General features: G+C 40.5%; 1 protein-coding gene and 1 long non-coding RNA gene across 2 annotated transcripts in view; one reads left to right on the forward strand and one right to left on the reverse strand.

The window, feature by feature from the left end:
* The window catches only part of LOC139328395 (dihydropyridine-sensitive L-type skeletal muscle calcium channel subunit alpha-1-like), a 187,583-nt gene that overhangs the window by 134,828 nt on the left and 29,652 nt on the right, over positions 1-23,103 (reverse strand). Inside the window, exons 6-11 of the mRNA XM_070958221.1 lie at positions 17,258-17,463; positions 15,743-15,846; positions 15,457-15,602; positions 13,042-13,123; positions 11,554-11,714; positions 219-444 (exon numbers count right to left, since the gene is read on the reverse strand). Of these exons, the coding sequence (XP_070814322.1) occupies positions 219-444; positions 11,554-11,714; positions 13,042-13,123; positions 15,457-15,602; positions 15,743-15,846; positions 17,258-17,463 (925 nt within the window). The remainder of the gene's footprint in view (positions 1-218; positions 445-11,553; positions 11,715-13,041; positions 13,124-15,456; positions 15,603-15,742; positions 15,847-17,257; positions 17,464-23,103) is intronic.
* Positions 19,272-22,064, forward strand: LOC139329246 (uncharacterized). The gene is made up of 3 exons (XR_011602058.1): positions 19,272-19,371; positions 20,462-21,510; positions 21,754-22,064. It is a non-coding gene; the product is annotated as an uncharacterized lncRNA (long non-coding RNA).

Here is a 23,103-nt window from a genome sequence, read left to right on the forward strand (position 1 = left end):
AAACAAATAGTAAAACCTAAAAGAATTAGCTAATAACCATTATTCAATAGTGAAACACAAATTTGATAGTAACAACTATGACAGATTAGCTGGTTTGGTAAACAAGTTTTCCCAATATATTCTCTTGATGAAGACTTGCTGTGAGGGTCTCTTTGTGATGACAGTGAAGGACAATAACCATATCTGTTACTACACACACACTGCAAAAGCTATGTCACCTGGTGACTTTGAGGAGTCGAAGCAGGCGTATGCACCGCAGCACAGAGATGCCAATGACTGACATGACTCCCATGTGGACAAGAATGAGTTCCGTGATGCCAGTGGACACCACAAAGCAGTCAAAGCGATTGAAGAGAGACATGAAGTAAGCAGGCAAGCCGAGAGCGTACATCTTCATGAACATCTCAAGGGCAAACATAGACAGCAGTAGCTTATTGGCATTGTCTGTTGATGGTGGATGGTGGTGGTGGATATGAGATCAATAGTATGGAGAGGAGGGAAAGAGACAGAATGAGAGACATAAAAAGACAAATTCAGTTATTCAGTTGTTCTAAGGTTGTATCAGTAATCAACAACATGGAAAATACAAAGTTTGTAGCATGCCACATGAATAATTTTAGACATTTTGAATGGCTAATAATCATTTGTTACATTTGAAAACAGTTTTAAATGATTAATTATATTTTGCAGAAAATAACAATTCATTGTTCTATTATAATCAAAAAATTAAAAGTGAAGCGTGAAGAATCCCTCAAACCTCCAGGCCCACAGGTGTGATGAAAGTCACACATTGAGGGCAGCACAGAAATTGGAAACATGTAACATTACTTTGTGTACCTGCAAGATATTGCTTTAACGTTCCCATTGTGCGTGAATTTTGATTATTAAAAGATTGGTGGAATATTTGGGGTTTAACTTTCCATGCTTAGTGGCAGGACTTGCTGTCCCAATAGGGGTGATGAGGACAAAGTGACAAACAGTGATGGGGTTAAACGTCAAATTCAATTATGTTTAGCCTGGGCATATAACACAATTTAACTGTTGCTGAATCTAGAGAATGTCTGTGTCATGCCTGTGGCAATGTACATGCTTACTGAATTTGCATATACCGAAAAATATAGCGATGGACTTCTGAATTGACCAATCATTAGCAAATTTTATGCATTGACTGAGTCATGAACCTAGATTTCCATACAAATCCATGTCTTTGATTATAAGATGTAAACTTTCACATTTGTAGTGCCCCTTGAGGTAGAATATCTCTAGACTGCGTAGCAAAGGTCAAAGGTCCAAAGGTCAAAGGTCCAAATATCTGCACCAAGTTGAAATTATTTCAGCCAGTTTTGATTTCTAAGTATTTATGATATTAAATTAAGCTTAAAGACACAGATCTAAAAAAAAAAAAAAGGCATAATTTTAAAATGAATTTCCATATGGAAAGTATTGAATTGTCAAAAATTGGATTCTGAAAAAATTATAAATTGATTTTGAGAGCAGATGAAGACTAGATCAAAGATGCAAATGAACAATAAAAAATTAGGTAATTTTTAACTAATTCTAGCCATTTTTGATTGTTACTAAGCCTTTTGAGGCTAATGAGTGTAACTTTATGTGCCTGAGTAGTGGATGGAATTTACAATACATCAGCTGAATTTGGTGACTTTGGTCTTACAGTTTTTGCTGCAACACTTGGAGAGGAGTGAAAGAATCCATGTACATCAAACTGGAACAACCATCCCTGAAGAGAGGAGGCAGTCGATGACACCATTTATCACCATTTATCTTCTTGAATACGTTATGCTTGGTGGTTGTTTCACCAATGGTATGTATGCAAGGACCAGATGAACCAGGTTGTCTTAAGAATGGCCCAGCAGGGGTAGGGATGAAGAACTGTCAGCATCCTTAGTGTTGGCTTCAGGGCATTCAATCGATCGCAACTGGACTTTGTCAGTTTGTCTTAGAAGACGTTTCGCCTCTCATCCAAGCAGGCTTCATCAGTTCATGCGTACCAGACTAGATAGGACAGCTCTAGTCCGATGAAATGGTGTTAGATTCAAGTATTTATCCTCTGAGTGAGGCCAACCCCCAAAACCAAGGATGGTATCACTCTATTGTGAGGTTAACGATCCCCCATTAAGGTGGGGTAGGGTGCGACCCTTGGGTGTCAACGACAGTCGTCTGCCTCGTTAGTGTCCCATTCTTGTCATTGGGAGGCTCCTTGAGCCATGTGTGAATGGCTTTGTTGTTTATTTTCAGAGGCTAAGTTTTTGAATCTCTTTGGAAGAGATGAAAGGACAGCATTGTATGTGGCAGATAGGTGGTGTCTCAGACCTCCCCCTCTGTTCAGAGACGGTTTTTCAACCTTGACATGGATGGCTTCTCTCACTCCTCTTTCAAACCATCTGTCTTCTCTGTCCAGAATATGTACATTTTTATCATCAAAGGAGTGTGCTTCCTTCTTGAGGTGCAGGTAAACAGCTGAGTCTAGACCTGAAGAATTAGCTCTTCTGTGTTGTGCCATGCGTCTGCTCAGTGGCTGTTTTGTTTCCCCAATATATAAGTCTGTGCATTCCTCACTGCATACACCAGATTGTTCTTCTGAGTATGAGGTGTCCGGTCTTTGGGGTGCACCAGCCTTTGTCTGAGAGTGTTCCCAGGTTTGAAATGTACCGGGATGTTGTGTTTGTTAAAGATTCGCCTGAGTTTCTCTGATACACCAGACACATATGGAATGACAATGTTATGCTGTCTGTCTCTCTTTTCTTCCTCTGTCACCCTGTTCTTTCTGGAAGCGGCTGAACTTTTCACAAAAGACCAGCTGGGATAACCACAAGTTTTGAGAGCATCCCTCAGGTGTTTGTGTTCCTTGTCTCTGGCCTGTTGGCTGGTTGGAACATTATCAGCTCTGTGTTGGAGAGTTCTGATAACACCTTGTCTGTGTTCCAGTGGGTGATGTGAGTCAAAAAGGAGGTACTGGTCTGTGTGAGTAGGTTTTCTGTAAACCCCAATATGGAGGCTCCTGTTCTCTCCAATGTGGACATCACAGTCCAAAAAAGGCAAACTCATGTCCTTGACATCCTCTCGAGTGAATTTAATGTTCTTGTCCACTGAGTTAATGTGCTCGATGAAGGCTTGCACTTCTTGGCTTTGGATTTTTACCCATGTGTCATCCACATATCTGTACCAATGACTTGGTGTTGTTCCTTTGAAAGAGTTCAGGGCTGTTCTTTCCATGTTCTCCATGTACAGATTAGCCACAATGGGGGATACTGATGAACCCATCACACACCCATGTTTTTGCCTGTAAAACCTCCCCCTAAATTGAAAATAGGTGGTTTTTAAGCAGAGTTCCAGTAAATGGCATATTCGCTCCGGGTTAAGGGTAGTTCTGTTCTGTAAAGTGTTGTAACAACTGGCGCCTCACTGTTTCCACTGCATCCTGAGTTGGAATGCATGTGAACAACAATGTGACATCGAAGGAGACCATTGTTTCTGATGGGTCTAGTTTTAAGTCCCGGACCTTATTTACAAAGTCCATTGAGTTCTGGATGTGGTGTGGCGTTTTGCCAACCAGTGGTGCTAAGATGTTGGCCACAAACTTAGCAATGTTGTATGTCACAGAGTTGATGCTGCTGACAATAGGTCTGAGAGGCGCTCCTTCTTTGTGTATTTTTGGGAGTCCATAGATGACTCTTCAGGTCTAGACTCAGCTGTTTACCTGCACCTCAAGAAGGAAGCACACTCCTTTGAGGATAAAAATGTGCATTCTGGACAGAGAAGACAGATGGTTTGAAAGAGGAGTGAGAGAAGCCATCCATGTCAAGGTTGAAAAACCGTCTCTGAACAGAGGGGGAGGTCTGAGACACCACCTATCTGCCACATACAATGCTGTCCTTTCATCTCTTCCAAAGAGATTCAAAAACTTAGCCTCTGAAAATAAACAACAAAGCCATTCACACATGGCTCAAGGAGCCTCCCAATGACAAGAATGGGACACTAACGAGGCAGACGACTGTCGTTGACACCCAAGGGTCGCACCCTACCCCACCTTAATGGGGGATCGTTAGCCTCACAATAGAGTGATACTATCCTTGGTTTTGGGGGTTGGCCTCACTCAGAGGATAAATACTTGAATCTAACACCATTTCATCGGACTAGAGCTGTCCTATCTAGTCTGGTGCGCATGAACTGATGAAGCCTACTCGGATGAGAGGCGAAACGTCTTCTAAGACAAACTGACAAAGTCCAGTTGCGATCGATTGAATGCCCTGAAGCTTACAATGACCTGGATGAATGAGAATATTCACAGGCACATCCTTAGTGTTTGCATACAGTAAATCCAGTGGTCTATTGTCTCTGGTGTGGCATTTAACATACTGGGTGAAGGTGGGAAGAGTGGAGGATTGGGAAGCATGATTAAAATCTCCAGAGATGAGGAGGAGGGCCTGGGGATGCACTGTCTGCAGCTGTGAAACCACAGTGTCGGAGCTTGCATGCTGCTGTAGCATCATCCGACGGAGGGTGTACACCATTATCGCAATAACATGCGAGAAGTCCCTTGAGAGATACTATGGCTGAATACTAACAGCTAATAGCTCTAAGTCTCTAATGCAGCGCTGCTCTTTTATACTGATGTTGAGTTACAACATCTGTTGTACACAACCATCAGCATGCCCCCACTCTTCTTTTTTTACCGCACTCTGTCATTCTCCTGTCACTCTCAGCAGTTGGAAATTGGTCCAGCATAACGTGTGTCCGGTGTGAGTTCATTCAGCCACATTTCTGTGAGGACACGTGATGCTACACTCCCGGTCCTCCCTCTGCAGTCTTATTAGTGCCATGAACTCTAATAAGAGATGGTGTGGATGATTTATACCGCATTCCCTCCTCCTTCTCCTTATTTCCTTGGGGATCTGTCATAGTATAATCAATTCTCTTACCTGCTGCCATTGTCTCCTCTTCTGCTCACCTGTGCCCTGATGAGGAGCCCTAGCCTAAGGCACACCTGTGCAATATTCATGCTGTCTAATCAGCATCTTGATATGCCACACCTGTGAGGTGGGATGGATTATCTTGGCAAAGGAGAAGTGCTCACTAACACAGATTTAGACAGATTTGTGAACAATATTTGAGCACATATAAAATGTTTTAGATCTTTCAGTTCAGCTCATGAAAAATGGGAGCAAAAACAAAAGTGTTGCATTTATATTTTTGTTCATACATATATTTGTTCAGATAGATAGATAGATAGATCGATCGATCGATCGATCAATCCAGGACACCCTAACAAGACATACATGGAGCAGGACAGAGAACAAAACGCTGCTAGAATACTGCTACACCAGCAACCCCAGTGAGAGAGGGTATATGAAGAGGGACCTATGGATGCTTTGAAATCCCACATCCATGAAGACTGCAAAGCAACTTGTGACCCAGTGCTCTAATATCTGTAAGAACAACCTACTGTCGCAATAGGAGATTGATGAGGTACAATGTGCCTCATCCACAGTACAAAGAGGCTACAGCAAGGGGGAGCCAGGACTACAGGTCAGTGCAGGGATGACATCTGTATCCCCGAATAATGAGATTGGGTACCAAGCCCCAAGAAGAAGAATCAGAGGGACAATCTCCTTTATTTGTCACACAACATACACGTGCACGCCATGCAATTGGTGAAATTCGTCCTCCGCATTTGACCCATCCTGGTCATCCTTCCTCCGCGGCAGAGCCGCCAGACCAGTAGCGGTGGGCTGCCATCCGGCACCCGGGGACCCAGTTTCCTTTGTCATCATTGCTCAGGTGGTGATCTTCTTGCATGTTTTCAGTGTTTTTTTTTTGAGGAGGATACCCCAGGTGAACGCAGGGAATCGAACCCAGGACCTTCTAGCTGTGAGACGACAGTGTTTCCACCATTCCACCGTGCCACTGAAGCACAGACACCCTGAACACAAGGGCATCCTGGGAAAACACAACTACCTACCTGCCAAAGCTAAGAGACAAAGTACCAGTTGAATCTCTACTGGAAGACGTGAACATGGCTGTAATGGAACGTAATAAAAAGAGACTAAGTTGAAAATATTTTATTTTGAAGTTTGAAAATGGCTTCGGGTCAGACAGCCATTTTTGTTGTTGGGGGCACATGTTGGCTCATGCTGGTGAAATCGCCACCCATCCTTCTTCTGTTACATTCTTGTGGCATTGCCAGTAAGTATATTATGATTTAATTCAATTCAATTCAATATTCCTTTATTAGTCCCACGAGGGGAAATTCCAATAAGAACCTGAGGAACAAATGTTAATATTAGACGCAAATTAACTCATTTTATTGTATATTTATTTGATTCATTTTTGTACTTACCTGTGGCTAATTCAATTCACCTGTTTGAGAGACAATGATATTTTGACAGTTTGTAGCCAAGTGCTTGTTATATGTACCTGTAGTATTACCTGCCTGTAATACTTATCTGTGTCGTTTCTTTGTTTATTTCAGTTTTACCTTTTCTTCATTAAATTCCTGCCAAGTACAACACGTGGCCTGTTCATTGGAGGAACTTTCTTGGAGGGATGAGTTATGCTAGCTGTTTCATACATATGAGAACAGTATAATGGCACTGATGACTATATCCACAGAAACCATCACCGAGACCAATTAGCTGATGTATGCAGCGGCGACAGTCATCCTACAAGATGAATAGCAGTAGAAGAGACTTGAGAGCAAGATCATGGCAACAAGGAGGGAGGTTGCTAACTGAGCTACAGAAAGGTGTAATGATCAGGAAGGAAGTGCCAAGGAGATACAGCAAGCTGTCCTGGAGACTGCCAAGCAGAGGCTCACAGCTCTGGCTATCCACCTTAAGAGATACAGCAGAGAAGCCGAAACCAGGAGCATAAATAGACATAAATAAATAGACACTACCCCCCATGACTATTATTTATGTATTACTAACATTAAAATGTTATGTTGAAAAACGTGGGATGCACTAGGATAGCTGTTTCAGTTGTTTCAGCTGCATATATGCCCATTGAAAATTGCATTTTATGCAAATACATTAAAGAACCATATATGTGTACTACTGAGCATTAACATTTCACAGAGTGAAAGACATGATAACTAGTTGGCTATAAGTAATGTAGTGCAAAAAGTCAAACTTCAGTGGCATGTTATCTATAACTTTTATTGGAAGGTAAATGTACATCCAAACTTAGCTGGAGGATTCTGTGAGGGCAACAGATGTAACATACCAAAACTGGATGAAAACATTGGTGTACCCAGGACAGGCTTAGTAACAATTACACTTGTATGGTAGTCCATATACAGTAGACATTAGTGCTGTCAAGATGAATGATTAATCCAAGTGATTAATAAAAAAAATAAGAGAGAGAGAAGAGAAAAAGATAGAAAGAGAGAGAGAGAGAGAGAGAGAGAGAGAGAGAGAGAGAGAGAGAGAGAGAGAGAGAGAGTTCTTTGAGCCTATGCATGCTCTTCTTGGCCTGAAGATGAGCCCTGCTACACTAAACAGTCTTTCACAGGCTGCTGAGGCAGGGAGTGCCATATTGAGCTTAAGTGATAGCTGGCACACAGCTGCGAAGGACTTCAGTATCTCTACTGTGTCCTGGGCACCCCAGGTACGCATCCAACTGCTGGGTCATTTCAAGAGGGCTAGTCTTCTTCAAGGAGGAAAAGAAGTCCTCTTCCTCAGATGATTGGGAGCCCTCATTGATGTGATACTCAGTCTGACAGTCCAAGTGGCTTCTTATATAGTCAAGGCCTGCGGAATAAAAAAAACAAAATAGGATAATTTAAACTATATGACAGTATTGTAATTGTGTATTGGAGTGTGTGTGTGTGTGTGTGTGTGTGTGTGTGTGTGTGTGTGTGTGTGTGTGTGTGTGTGTGTGTGTGTGTGTATCATTAAATGTCATTTCAAACTCATTTCACAGTCTCCTTAGAAATTAGCCATATTGAGGGGAAGTTGAGAAGTGTGACACAGAGTTTGAGGATATTTTCGTCACTTGTCCAGCAGGTCTTAAATTTGGGAACTAGAATGGCTGTGGCTTTCAGCTCTGGATCTGCAAGAATCTCTCTAAAGTGCTTTTCAAGGTCAGAAAGAAGTGCAGCAATCAAAGGCTCACAGAACTTGGAGGAGACGTGAAGGTGCTGGAACTTGGTCCTTAGTAGAGCTATGGTGGGGACCAACCATCCCATCTGCACACTGGTTTCTCCCTGAAGGATGTCAAGTGCCTTGGCAACTGGGCTCATTGTCTTTGCATATTCTGCAAGAAATGCAAGTTCCACTGAGGTAAACCTATACAAAGAATAGAAAAACACAACATGGAACATTTAGCCTACTTGATGTAGCACCTTTTAGAAATGTAGTGGACTGCATATTGGCATAGTGCATACATGTGTTCTACTCAAAGTATAAAACTGTAACTTAATCTATTGTTAATCACTTCATTAACTGAAAGGCAGAAAAACAAGCACTTACTTAGGTGTATCTAGTTCACTGCAGACAGCTACAAGGGCTCCCTCCCACATGCTTGTACAATGGGTTGACCTCTGCTTTTGAAGCATCAACTGTGGACACTAAATTAAGGAGGTGGCAGGCGCAGCGATGGTGCTTGGGTAGCTGGTATTCTGAGCAGTCATCTTTGTCCAACAGGGCTACGGTATCAACAAATTCAACACCCTCATTGCTTTCCTTATCTTCATCAAAATTATCATTTTGGCCATCATCATCCTCTTCTCCATCACCCTCTCCCACAGGTTCAGGATTATTGTTCTCATCAGTCTGCCCATAAACTCCGAAGGCTTTCAGGAAGTTTGATCCGTTGTCAGTTGTAATGCGAACAATCTTCTCTCTGATATTGAATTGTGTGTGAATATCATTTAGGACACCAGCCAGGGCAGAAAAGGTATGTGACCCTTTAAGTTGCTTGCATACCAGGGAAGCACAGGATCTCTGCATGGTCTGGGGGCCAAACCAGTGTGCAATGACACCAATGAAAGTGCGACGGTGTGCCTTCCAACAGTCTGTTCTTGTTGCTATGAATTTAATTTCACTAAGGGCAGCTTTCAATTTTCTTTTCATTTCAACAAAGACTTTTGTGACTTGGTTTACAACAGTATTGCGCGTCATGACATTTGTATTTGGCTGAAGATGTAGCGTAAGATCAATGAAGCCCTGTTGCTGAACAATGTGTGGTGGGTGCAAGCCTTGGACAACAAATTTGAGGACTACTTTATCCACACTTGCCTGAGACACTCTTCAAGTCTCCGACAGCTTGGTTTGTTTGGAGGGTGGGTCCAAAGAACCTTCAGTGGATGACTTCCTTTTGATGGCTGACAAATTAAGTTGCGTGTACCTTTCTAGACAAGTGGGGTGTTTCTTCTGTGGAGAAAATGAATGAGCAGGCACAGATTGAAATTCATATTATTTCTCTCAAACCACAAGATCAATTTATCAAGGACTTCTGCTGCTTGAAGTTCATGAATGAAGGTCAGACTACAAGTTAGGGAGCAGTTTCACTGGTTTATGCAATTATGTAGAGCAGACCAGAATATTTCCAGTTGTTTCTTCTCTTTAGGACCACAAGTAGCTGTTGGCATGACTGAAAAGTAGCATTATTGATGAGATAGTCCAATTCATTTTAAACTGCATTTGGCTGACAGTTGGGCCTATTACCTCTTTACAAGGACCCATGGGGCCTGCCATGGGCCCGCGCACACTCTCTTACACAGACAGGATCATGCTGATCCTTAGTACATGCTTTATCAACCAGCTGTAGACTACAGCTTTACACAATTATCTTACAAATATTGCATATAGCATATGAGTTCAGATAACCTTTGGTTAAAGCATCACACAGAGCCCAACAAACAAACTTGCAACAAATCACAGCCTATAGCTAGCAAGCAAACCATGGCATATCTTGGCATGTACAAAGACATAGCAAACATTGCATATTTACCATTAGCGCTAGAACATTACTAGGTCACTAGAACATTTTGTCAATAATCGACTGTCATAACAAAAACTATAGTTTTGCACAATTAACATACAGATGTTAAATATTGCAATAATATAAGCTCACATTGCATTTGGCTAAAATCGAATATCAAATCTTACAGAGCCCACCAAATGAACTTGCAACATTGAATAATAGCTTTTACGTTACTAAGTTACTACAATATTTTGTCAACAATCAACTGATAATAACAAACTTTCAGCTTACCTCAATATGCTTTTTCAAATTCGACGGCGAGTTTTTGAAAGCCAGTAGCTCGTGGTACTTGGGTGCGCAGACCTGGCAGCACATTCAAAAGGCGTTGTTTTTGCACCCAACCGTTTCGAAAAATTCTTCCAGGTACGACCAGGGATGTACAAGGGTCGACTGGTCTTCCCAGCTATCAACCTCCTCGCTGGTACTTGGTTGTGACATTTTGCTCGAGTTCTCTTGAGTCTCTGCCACGGACATCTTCGTACTAGGCTACAGTCTGCTATGTCCTTGCTGGAGTGTGACGTGATTTGTCACACTTGATTTGCGTCACATGCAGGTGCATCACATACAAACCAATAGTCTGTCGGAATGGTATATGTTTATGCTTCTCATCCAACCATAATCAAATTCATTCTATCCGGATGGCGTGATTTATCTGGATAGGTTTTTTTTGTGTCTGTTTTTTTTTGAACGATGATGAGCTGGAATGAAAACAAGCCAAAATGAAATAGGAGTAACGAGGCTATTTTTAAAATGTAAGGAGTATAAAGTACAGATATTTGCGTGAAAATGTAAGGAGCAGAAGTAAAAAGTCGGCTGAAAAATAAATACTCCAGTAAAGTATAGATACCCACAATTTCTACTTAAGTAAGGTAACGTACTTTGTTACTTGACACTTCCGTTGAAGATATAGATAAAATCATTTTGAAATATGATACTTGTTATCTGCCTTTGCTGAGGTTATGGTTGTCATGTAAATCTCTTCATTTTGAATGGCCGTCAACTAATACTGTTTGTCCTTTTCACAAAAATCTACTTGTATCCATTGCCACACACGTTGACTATTTCCGACAATACAGTGCAGCCTTTGCTGGAAGTTTCAATATACCTATCCAGATGGGGCCACCACTTTGTAAATTATGGGAGCTATGACCCTCATTCATGTTCGATGCTGCCAGCTTTCACAGGTAAGACCTTTATGGGTGAGATATAGAGTATCTCTGCCATGTTGTCTCCACTTTTTCTCTGCAACCTGAACCTGACCACAAACCTGCTTGACAGTATCTGGGCAGATTTGGAGTAAGCAGGCAATCACCAACCCTGCCTGCCATTTTTCTTTGCATGAGTTTGGAATGACTTCAGTGTGAATTCATTTGTCAGCTTTCTTTTAGTGACAGCAAACAAAACATAATACTGAAGCTGTCTGTGTCATCTTCCTTAGCGGACAGAGAGTTTGTCAAATTACCTTTGAAGAAGGAAAATTCCTTCAACTGTCAGGTATTAAACACAGGATGAAATGCATGGGGCATGTAAGCTGTATAATACTCTGACCTTGCCAGTTTGTGAGTCTCTGAGACTGGTTGTGGTGTTCCGTTGCAATGGCCAGCGTATTGAGAAAGACGAGCATGATCACCCACCAGTAGAACAGTCTGGACTTCACATACACTCTGCATTTACGGCGCAACAAACGATTCCACTTACGAGCCAGTTTGCTGCACAAAAGGGGAAGAAAGACAAGTTGAATTGAGAGAAATGCTGAGTCTTCATACAGTACTAAGATACAATGACTTTTCAATGACTTTGACAAGCTCCATTGTTTTACGACCTCCTTCCACCCTAAGCTACTAGTGCTTGCAGAAGCCACAACTGCAGAGGCTACCAGGCCTTAATCTGTAGCAGGTGTATACTGAACAAAGGCATTTATTTCTAATTCTTTATATATTGTATACTTTTTTATATTTGTATATTTGGTCATATTTCAATCTGAAGCCCCCTTGTGTTTTGATCTGCTTCCATTTATCCTGTTAAATAATTGTTGCAACATTATCTTAATACAAACTCAACACTAACGGTATCTGTTTCAAATTAAAAGTGCTTTATTATTTCAATTCTTTTATTAGGAAACATTTACAGGAACGTTTTGTGGTGAATTCAGTGACTTGCAAGGTAGTACAAGTACTTATGTAGTCATTGCCATATTGTGGCACTAACATTACTAAAAACTTCAGTTTGCCCGAGACATACCCATAATGTATGAAATTGTACAATAACAGTCATGAAGAGAAATCCATAACAACAAAGTATTGCCAATGGCATGAATATGTTGTTGAATTTATTGGATTACAGCATTAGGAGTGTAAATTACGTTATGTAATAGGCACTGAGAGTTTATCCTCCCATTTTTTTTTCCTGTATTGGTGACTGGCCTTCATTTGTATTTTTGTTTTATTTGACTACCAACTTTTATTTGAGGAAATATAATATATTTCTATTCCTTCACCCAATCTCTTTAAATTATTAGTTTTTCTTTGCAGCACACAGTTGTACATCTCTCCAAGTTAAATGGTATTGGTAATTCACTCAAGTTGGTAAATCATTCAAGATAGGAGGACAGTGCACACTGACATTTACAAGAGCTTTTCACTACAGTCATGTTATGATAGGAAAAACTGTTTAATTCATGATCGAACCCTTCTGTCCCACAATCATGTTTTCTGAATTTTTTCCTTCACTGAAATCTGCCACCAGCATTTACCAAATACAAAGGCAGAATTGCTAAAATTTGATGTTTATGAAAATACTTGATTCACACAACAAACTGTAATTATGAGATTAATGAATATAAATAAATAAATAAATAAATCACACTTTGTGATTCACAAGACCCTTTCAGTGGTATCCACACGCACTTTGTACACTCTTCTTAAATGTGATTATTATCAAATTCCTGAAAATATTTTTTTGCTAAACTTAAATGTTCCAAAAAAAGTAAATATCACCCAAGAACAAGACTTTAAAGAAGACAAACACACTACTGACTAGTAATAGATGATCAGCTGCATTATGTCCATATTGCTGGCACTTTCAGTCTTTGATCCTCCATTTTCCATGGTCAGCAGGCCTGATGAGAAAGCACAGATGTGCACACATCATAGCTACATAGTTATATAATTCATGTTACAAATCAGTCTACAGCTACATAGGCCTTGTCAGGCTTGCAAACTCAAGTGGGTTAAAAAAAAAAAGTTCCCAAGCATGTGTAATTAATTGTGTTATTCTTTAAGCAAAAACAGCAAACATTGAAACATAAATTAAATAAATGAAATCAAGCAAATATGAAAAGATACTTGTGATTTTGGACAAACAAACAAAAGTGACAAAAGTGATTTAAAGACATCGCCTTAGACTCCAGGAATTGCTTTGGGAGGGCATTGTTTTAACATTACCTGACAATTTATAGACCAAACAGTTAAAAATAATTGACCGATCAACCAACAATTTTTGCCTTGGAACAAGATTTTAAGTACTCGTCCCAGCTTCGGCATGTTCCTCCTTCTGATTTTGTTTCCTTAAGCTTTCCTCTCTGCTGCAGTTGAGGTTGGATGACAGTGAAACTGTGTCCACTGTGTCCATCACTTAGCATTGTGCCATTAAAGTGTAACATGAGAGTGAATAGGAACAAACTTTGCTCCACAATACATCACATTTAGTACTGCTGCACCAAACACAGCTAAAGTTAAATTACATTTGACATTGTCATTTTTCCTTAGATCGGCCTTCTTGTTTTTGGATTTTGCCTTGCCTGTATTTTGTTAAAAAAAAAAAAAAAACTTCTGAACTGTTTCCATCCAGCTTCTTTGTTTTTGTTTCGATTTGTGGTTGAGCCAAAACCAAGGAGTGAACCCAAAAGTGCAGACTTGACACAAAAAAAGGCTGAGCAAAAACAGTCCAAGTGATTTATTTAACAAAAGGTAAAGGCCAACAAAATCCACTCAGGACAAAAATTCAAAAAGACAAAAGGTAAGGCCAGAAAAATCAACAATCCATTAACCAAACAGGAAAACAAGGACTAGGCCAGAATACTCACTGTAGTAACAGGCACAAAGAAAACCACACACAAGGGGATGATCCCACAAAGACAAAAAAAAAAAAAAAAAAAAAAAAAACCCACACAGACTTAAATAGATGGGGAACTAAACAGACACAGGTGGACTCAATAACACAATCACCAGGTGGGAAACATACAGGAAGTAAAGTAACTAAGACACAAGAGGGAAGGCTACCAAAATAAAACAGGAACTAAGGCTACCAAAATAAAACAGGATCCTAATAGTTTTTTATACCGGCCACAGAACTGTAACAACTGAAAATAAAGGGGCTCATCTCAGTTTGCATCGCAAACATTTGGTATGTGATGCGAACCAAACCTAATGTTTGGATACCCAATAGATCAAGAATAAGGTTTCATTTTCAATATACACTTTGTTCATTGTTCTTTGTTGGACACGCTATACTGATACTGAATGGAAACAAGAAGGGGGTAGAGGGGTAGGACATGTAACATATTCCAGCACGCTCTACAAACCAGAATCAAGCAAGGGAGTGTCTTACATCAGGGCTGGCATGCCCCATATGCAAATACGCAATTGTAGAAGGCCCCACCAATCTTTTCTTTTCTTTTTTTTTCTTTGGGGGGGGGCATAAAGCTAATCAGTGGGTATAAGTAAGTACAGAGGTGTAATGAAATCATAGGCATAAGAGCAATAGAATCAAGTACAAGGTTTTGTAAGCTGAGCTATGTTAATGAAAAACAATTTATGATCTTGGGTGTAGAATCAAGCAAGTAATGTTCAACTAAGCAGCACCCGAATATGAGGAAGTCACGTACGCACTTAAGTGAAGAAGTTGCGTAGGCTATGACTAGTGGGCTGTACCAAACCATGGCAGGGCCAAAAGCTTTGTGGAAAATTATCAAAAAAGGATGTACAGTAAAGAGGAGTGATTAAGAGAGAAGTGTATAAAATAGCCAAAAAAGGAGAGAATGAGGTTCTTCTTCCTACATCTCGACAACCTCAGGCCAACTTGAGAAGGAATATGTGAGGAGCCTGACATCACAAAGGAGGACTACTTAAGTCAAGAGGACAGTGCACAGGAGGAATAACCATTTTCCAAATGACTGTGGATTATAAATTGGAGTTTAAGTTCTTCATTCACTCTGCTACAATGAGGATGGGACTTTGAAGGAACTTAGGGACTTTGTGCAGAGTCGTAGGTTTCTTCTTTCCACACTTCTGCAGAAAGAGATACGTTTTCCACTGTAGCTACTGGGTCTAAGAATACCTTGACTCCTTAAGTAAAAATGTATATGTTGCTGAAAGCTGCAAAAACAAATAGATCGGGTATTTTCTAGACATTCCATTAAACAGGCATTCTTTTCTTTGTCTTGTGTCTTACCCTGTCCCTCCTGGTCATTGTCCATGACCTCAGCCTGAGTGATCCACTCCATATAGCCCTTGACATCCTCATCCAGCTGCTGGGTTTCCCTCAGCTTCTGAAACTCCCCACGGGATTTGGCTTTCTCTCGCTCTTTTGTGAACTCACTAGTGGGAAAACCAAAGTAAGAAGTAATGTGAAGAGCAGACAAAAGATTGCGAGCAAAAATGGACAGTGCAAAGAGTATATCATCACTATGCAAAAGAAATAAATGAAACAGTAATAGTCAGGTTTAGGGTATTCCTACCCACTGAGCACACCCAGAACCAGGTTAAGTACGAAGAAGGAGCCAACCAGGATGAGTGTGGTGAAATAGATCCATGGCCATTCCATTCCTATTGCATCATTTACCTGTCAGACAAAACACAGAAGAGGTCTGGGCTGTGTTTTGCCAACCATACCATGTTGCTAGCCAATTACTATCAAAGCAAGTCCCAAGTTGCAAAGGCTCATAATATGCTAAGCTGTACAGGAATGCCATCACGATGTGATCAGGGTTATCTTGGTTTGAGTTTGGAAATGAAAATTTGAAGTAACTAAACAAAAAGCTTATGCTCATGAAGCAAGATGTGGGTTTTTACCAGGCAGTGGGGATCTGACAAAAGATGTTGTCTTGGGTGACTGAAGTGTAGAATCCAGTGTTTATGGAGCTTGACATATGGTAGGGATGAAAAGTCAGGATATCTCTGCCTCCACTGCATCAATTTTTCCATTTTTCAAATCTCATACTAACTTTATGGACATTCAAGACTAGATTGCTTTAAATTTGCTTTACCCATTTAGATTGACTGCATGTTCTAACTAGTGCTGAAATGCTGAATGCTGTTGAAAAAATGAAGAATATTTATTGGCCAGAAGCCTAAGGTAGACCAAGGCAACCATAAAATCAGCTGAGCTCTGTTTTCCTTGTCTATGCCATATTTGCAGTACAAATTCGTATACTGTTCACATTGAGGAAATATAAGGAGGCCCACTGGAAGACCCCCAGTGCAATAAATGGCCACAAGAAGCAAACATATACGAAGTCAAAAGCAGTCTTTTGAAGCTTTCATTTGCTGTATATTTCTTAGTATATTTATAGAAGAAAAACAAGCACAAAAGCTTCAGCTATATGGACTTATGTACTTTACTGGTGTGCAGGTACAGTGATTGTCACCATTCAGGTTCTTTCAAACAGGTAAATAGTGTTCACTACAGATTATCAGAGAGGCTCAATTTAGCTCAAACTTGCTTCCTTTTTACATGCAAAAGGCATTCAAATCCAGACACACATTTATGTTCTCTGGCCTACGCTGTAACTCCATAACCACTCACTAGCTATTATTGCTGGAAACACTAGAGGCTGGGACCAGGATCAATCGAAAATATTGTGAAGCAAATGTATGAAATAGCTTATTAGCTTTACTAAAGTGGATTTAGTGTTGAGTTACTATCTAAAGACCCAGCACACCAACACTGGTGACCTCTGCTCATGTTGATGTGATTTCTTTCATAGCTACACTTTGAATTACGCGAGGTCACCAAATTGTACGCCTTAATAATAATAATAATAAAAGTACAAAAGCTAAAAAATGTAAATTAACAGAGAGTGTGAGAGAGGTATCAATCAAGCACAATCTGTACATGCCTACATGGTCCTGAGAAGATATCAAGTAAGGTACAATTAGTGAAAACCCCAGCATGAGTGGATCAAAGTGGTGTATTAAAACAAAACGAACAACTATCTATACCAATTTGCTTTTACATTAGACTAATACCATACCCAGTAAAGGACATCGGTCCACCCTTGTGTAGTGATACACTGGTAGACAGTCAGCATGGAAAACCCAAGGTTGTCAAAGTGGGTGATTCCGTGGTTTGGACCTGGCCAGCCAGCTCGACACTCTGTTCCATTGATTGTACAACGTCGACCATTTCCTGCTTGGGCACATGGAGCCGGCTTCTCGTTCTCCACTGCAGCAATGATGTCTGAAGCCATAAAAGGGTCATGTGATGATTAGGTGAATCTTTGTGTCTGTGTGTGTATATATGTGTGTGTGTGTGTGTGTGTGTGTGTGTGTGTGTGTGTGTGTGTGTGTGTGTGTGTGTGAAGTTAAATAGTCCCACAAACATGGCAGCAGATAACAGCACTTATCAGACTTTTTCCCTCCCAGTGCTAACTCCACCTAAACTCAGCATTGTTCAGAACAGAGTAAATATCCCAAACTCTTAATTCTCAAAATGCATGAATGGAAATGTGTAAGGGAATGTTCACACCAGTATTGTAGTATGTGCGGTCTAAACCCAAGGAATAAAAATTATATACTGTTTCCATATAGTTCTGGTCTGGTTATGTTTAGGAGTAGATATGAAGTTATGTAGACTGCCAGGTAACTCGTTGCTCGGACAGTTTTGGCAACTGTAATCTTGCACCATCAATCCATTTTTGGGACCCACATGGGGAAATCAAATCCCTGTGTCTGATAGAAGTCTATGCAGCACTTCAGTGCTTCCACAGTATTTATGTAAGAACTAGTGCTGTCAATCGATTAAAATATTTAATCGCGATTAATCTCATGAATGTCATAGTTAACCTGCGATTAATCACAAATTAATCGCACATTTTTATCCATCCATTGTCGCCTGGTTCCACACGGTGGAGAATTCGCATTAGCTGTGTGTTTGGCCATCAAGTGGCATTTCAGATTGGATGTGCTACGGTGATAATTCAGTTCACACCGACAATACACACAGATAACTTTGATCTTGTCAGTCGACCCATCGGGCAACTTTTTGAAACTCAACTTTCCATTCAAATATTGTTCACATCCATTTCAGCATTTCTCACTTGACATCCACACCAACTGGTAGCCTACATTTTTGTAGTTTTTCTTACGTTACTAGCAGTGGCCATAGCTTATAAAGAACTACAAGTGCATAAGGTCACAAAGAATGTTAATCTCATGATAAAAATTGTTAAAATTATTGAAATTAAAAAATAAAAAAAAATCTCTGTTAAAATTGATTTGTGTTAACGCGTTAACGTGACATTTTTGACAGCACTAGTAAGAACTCATGAAGAAATAACTTTTGAGTTTTATTAGCAGGCCAGGCTGTCTCCTTTGACATCATTCCAAGTGAACTTGATGTTGCTGTCCACTGCATTGATGTGATCCGTGAAGCAGGTGGGGATACATGTTAAGAGTACGCAGACATCATAAGATACCATGGTTTCATCCAAGTCCAGTTCAAAGTCGAGTTTTTGATGTGGTGTCGAGTGTTGCCAACCGAGCTAGGATATTTGCCAATGTCGTAGACAACCAGTGGTGGACAGTAACGGATTACATTTACTTGAGTACTGTACTTAAGTACATTTTTTGAGTATCTGTACTTTACTTGAGTAATTTTTTTTTTTTTTTTTGAAACTTATGACTTTCTCTCCACTACATTTCAAAGACAAATATTGTACTTTTGACTCCACTACACTTCTAGGAAGCTTGTCGTTGCTTGTTCCTTTTTTTTCTAGGCTCAGCATGGCTTTGTAGTCAGCTCTTGCTGTTTTTCTTTTCTAAAATACAATTGGCCACAGGCTGTGCTCCTCACAGAAGGGAACCAATCACAGTCACCGCTCACACCTGGGATGGATTTGGAAATATGTCATCTTCGCTCTGCGTGGCAAGCTCTCCACTCTCCCGCCTTGAAAACTTGCCAATGGAGATGGCTGCAGAAACTCAAGCTGAGAAACCAGCGCACCCATGTACATATCTCAGCTCAATGTTTGAGTTTTCCGAAATGAAAAAAGGCTCATATCATTTCAAATGTCTTCTGTGTTCACTGCGAACAAACTACATTTCTGCATTCAAGAACTCACCGTCCAACCTGAGAAAGCACATTGAGGTACGTAAACAAATGTTTTTTTTCTTCACTCCAGATAAACATTTTAAATGAAGTTGTCTGGGGCTCAAGTGGTTGCGGTTTTAATTAATGCGAAGACCAGTGATTGAAATGCAGCCGACCATGAGCTAAGCTTGGTGACGAGTGAGAGGAAAACAGCCTGCAGAGTCAGACTCTTTACTCTCTTTACACGTGGTGAATTAAGGATTTATATTTGACCAAACCAGAGGTGATGACTGTTGGAAGAGGGGGCAGACTAACAAATAAATTCTGGCAAGCTGTTCGCCACTTCAGGAAGGGTAAGCAGTGTTTACAACACTGTTTACAGTGGCGGTGGGGAGCTGTTGACCTCAACTGAGGATATTGTCGGGCAGTGGAAGGAATACTTCGAGGATCTCCTCAATCCCACTGTCATGTCTTCTGTAGAGGAAGCAGAGACTGGGGACTTGGAGGTCGATTCATCCATCACCGGGACTGAAGTCACTGAGATAGTTTGCAAGCTCCTCAGTGGCAGAGCACTGGGGGTGGATGAGATCTGCCCTGAGTACCTCAAGTCTCTGGATGTTGTAGGACTGTCTTGGTTGACATGCCTCTGCAACATCGCATGGCAGTCGGGGCTGGTGCCTCTGGACTGGCAGACTGGGGTGGTGGTCCCTCTTTACTCTCTTTACACGCGGTGAATTAAGGATTTATATTTGACCAAACCAGAGGTGATGACTGTTGGAAGAGGGGGCAGACTAACAAATATGGTTTGGGCGAGTTTTACGTGTTTTTCTGTCGCGTTTAAGTGTGTGTTCGAGGAGTTAATGAGCCAATTAAGCTGTTTTAGTTTGGTAAAAGAGAGAAACTTGAATTCAGAAGGTGTTTGGTTGTATTCCTCCATTTAAAAATAAGTGTAAGAACATGTAATTCCTAGACACTTTGTGAGTTTATTTTGAACTCTCCTTTTAAAATATATTAATGCAAGAAGTAATCACAAATTGTATTGGAATTGTTTCTTCTTCATTCAGTTGCCTACCATCAATGTGTTTATCCTTTTGATGCCAATTTGAGTTAACTATTTTCAACTGAAGTTCTATATTGTCTTTTATAGAGGAAGCATACAAGTCAGCTGAAGAAATATAGTGAACTGACTACAGCAGCCTGCAAGAGAAAATCTGGCTAGGACGTCTTCCACGAATCTCAAACAGATGAAGCTTGAAGAAACAAAGCAAGTCTCTCAGAAGAGTGTTGACAATGCAGTACTCAACTTTATCGTTCATGGTCTCCAGCCTTTCTCTCTTGTTGAGCAGCCAGCATTTCAGAGCCTTGTCCAAGAGCTGCAGCCAAACTGCACCATCATGTCTCGAACTACTGTGCGGCGCAAGCTTGATAAAGCCACATTTGTGATGAAGAAGCAGGTGAAGGAAGCAATGAGGAAGATTCCATACATAGCCACAACAACCGATTGATGGACTGAGAGGAGGAGGAGTTTTATCGAAGTTACAGCCCACTGGCTGGATCCAAGCAGCTTTGAGAGGCATTCTGTTGGTCTTACATGCAGGCAGCTAAAGGGCACTCACACATTTGACATCTTGGCAAGTGCAATGAATGACATACACTCAGAATATGAAATCCATGAGAAGATAGTCAGAACCACAACTGATAGTGGCTCAAACTTCATTAAAGCATTTCGAGTGTTTGGAGAAGATGAAAACAACAGTGTTACTGCTGAGGAGGTAACTGATGAAGATCCAACACAAGATGAACAGGATCAGGACAAGGAGGTGGAATTAATTGATTAATTGATTAATTGATGTTGGCACCATTATGGCTGAAGATGATGGTCTCCAGTACCAACTTCCGAAGCATCACCGGTGCGCTTTTCATTTGTTGAATCTGGTTTCTACAGTGGATGCCAGTAATGCAAACAAGATAGAGGCCTACAAGAAACTGTCGAGGTCAGCCTTCTCCAAATGTCAGGCTCTCTGGAACAAGACTGCAAGGTCCACTACTGCTGCAGAGGTGATTGAAGAACATTGCAAACTTCAACTGGTGCAATATAATGCAACAAGATGGAACTCCTTTTACGTGGCTGAGAATCTTCAAAGAACAAGGAGAGGGGGCTGTGAGAGCTGTCTGTGCTGCACTTGATGTTCCAATGTAAGTAGTAAATATTTGTTTGGGTGTTTCACTACCTACACTAATACTTAATACGATTACCCTATGCTGAACCTATAGAAATTATTCGAAGTGAATGTTGGAATTTGTCAGAAGCCTCGTAGAAAAGGAAAGTAATGGTTAAGTTGTTAAATGGTAAATGGTCTTCTATAGCACCTGTATCCAAAGCAATTTACAATATGTGTTACATTCACCCAAACATTTTTTTGTTTTTGTGTGTGTTAGGTACAGTCCAGCTGAGATCGCCTTTCTGGGTGAATATACCAACACCATGGGACCAGTTGCAAAGGCAATAAACATACTTCAGGGAGAATCCATCATTCAGATGGGATGGCTGCTCCCTACAATCAACATCCTCATCTCCAAGCTTGACAAAACTAGAGCGTCGCTGAGATTCTGCAAGCTGCTGATCGATGCCCTGCAAGATGGATTGAAGAAACGGTTTGGGAAAATGATGTCTGACCCAGAGCTAGTTGCTGCAGCCATTCTTCATCCAAAATTCAAAAAATCCTGGACTGCTGATGAAGAGGTCCTCAAACTAGGTCTTTCATTAAATATTGCTCAGTCATGTTCTCATTTCCACTTTTTTTAAGTTAAATCAATCAATCAATCAATCAATCAATCAATCAATCAAAATTTTATTTATACACAGAAGATCTGAGGAATCTAGCTGGTTCATTCTTTAAAAGCAAATTTGACAAATAACTAAGTGCAAGGCTATTAAGAGTTTTATAAACTGACAGGCAGACAATGCAATGATTTTTGAAAACTCGTATACATGTATAGTCTGATGGTGAAAACTATTTGTTTGATTTAGGTCTCAGTTACATCAAGGAGCATCTTCCTGATCATGATGAGCCTCCTCTGTAGCAAACTGACTCCTCAAGCTCTTCTGATGAAGAGGGTCTTTTCTCCAACATGAAGCACGTACACACCCAGGAAACAACAACCAAACAACTTGATGCATACCTGGCATGTACAGCTGGAGGTAAGGCATGTATTATGTTGCCATGTAGCCAAGTGGTTCAACAGGATGATGAGTTCTTGAAAGCAGAGTTGTAGTTTGTTCGCGGTAGTGGACTGAACAGTTAACTTGCAACTACCCCATAGTGAATGTGTGGGGAGAAAAAAAAAGGTCCTCCTGTTTTTTGGGTGGGGATGTTTAAATAAAACATTTAAATGACAATAGCTGTCCTTATTGTCTTTGATTGTATTTTTATGCTGAAGTTTTTACAGGTGTTTCTATAGACTTTTTGTAGCAAAGTGGTTCTACATGTAAGTCAGTACATCATGAGGTGGTTTCAGAGAGTCTAAAAGCACTGAGAAAACAATACGGCAATGTACTGATATTAGAAAATGTACTTTGTACTTTTGAATACTTAAGTATAAAAGTAAGTACTTTAGTACTATAACTTGAGTAAAACTTTGACCAAGCAACTTTTACTTGTAGTTGAGTAAGATTTGACCACGAGTATCAATACTTTGACTCAAGTACTGGAGTTGAGTACTTTGTCCACCACTGTAGACAACTGAGTTGATGCTGATGCTGATGGGTCTGAGTGGGACTCCTTCCTT

Source organism: Chaetodon trifascialis, chromosome 3 (genome assembly GCF_039877785.1).
Source record: "Chaetodon trifascialis isolate fChaTrf1 chromosome 3, fChaTrf1.hap1, whole genome shotgun sequence".
NCBI classification, from domain to species: domain Eukaryota; kingdom Metazoa; phylum Chordata; class Actinopteri; order Chaetodontiformes; family Chaetodontidae; genus Chaetodon; species Chaetodon trifascialis.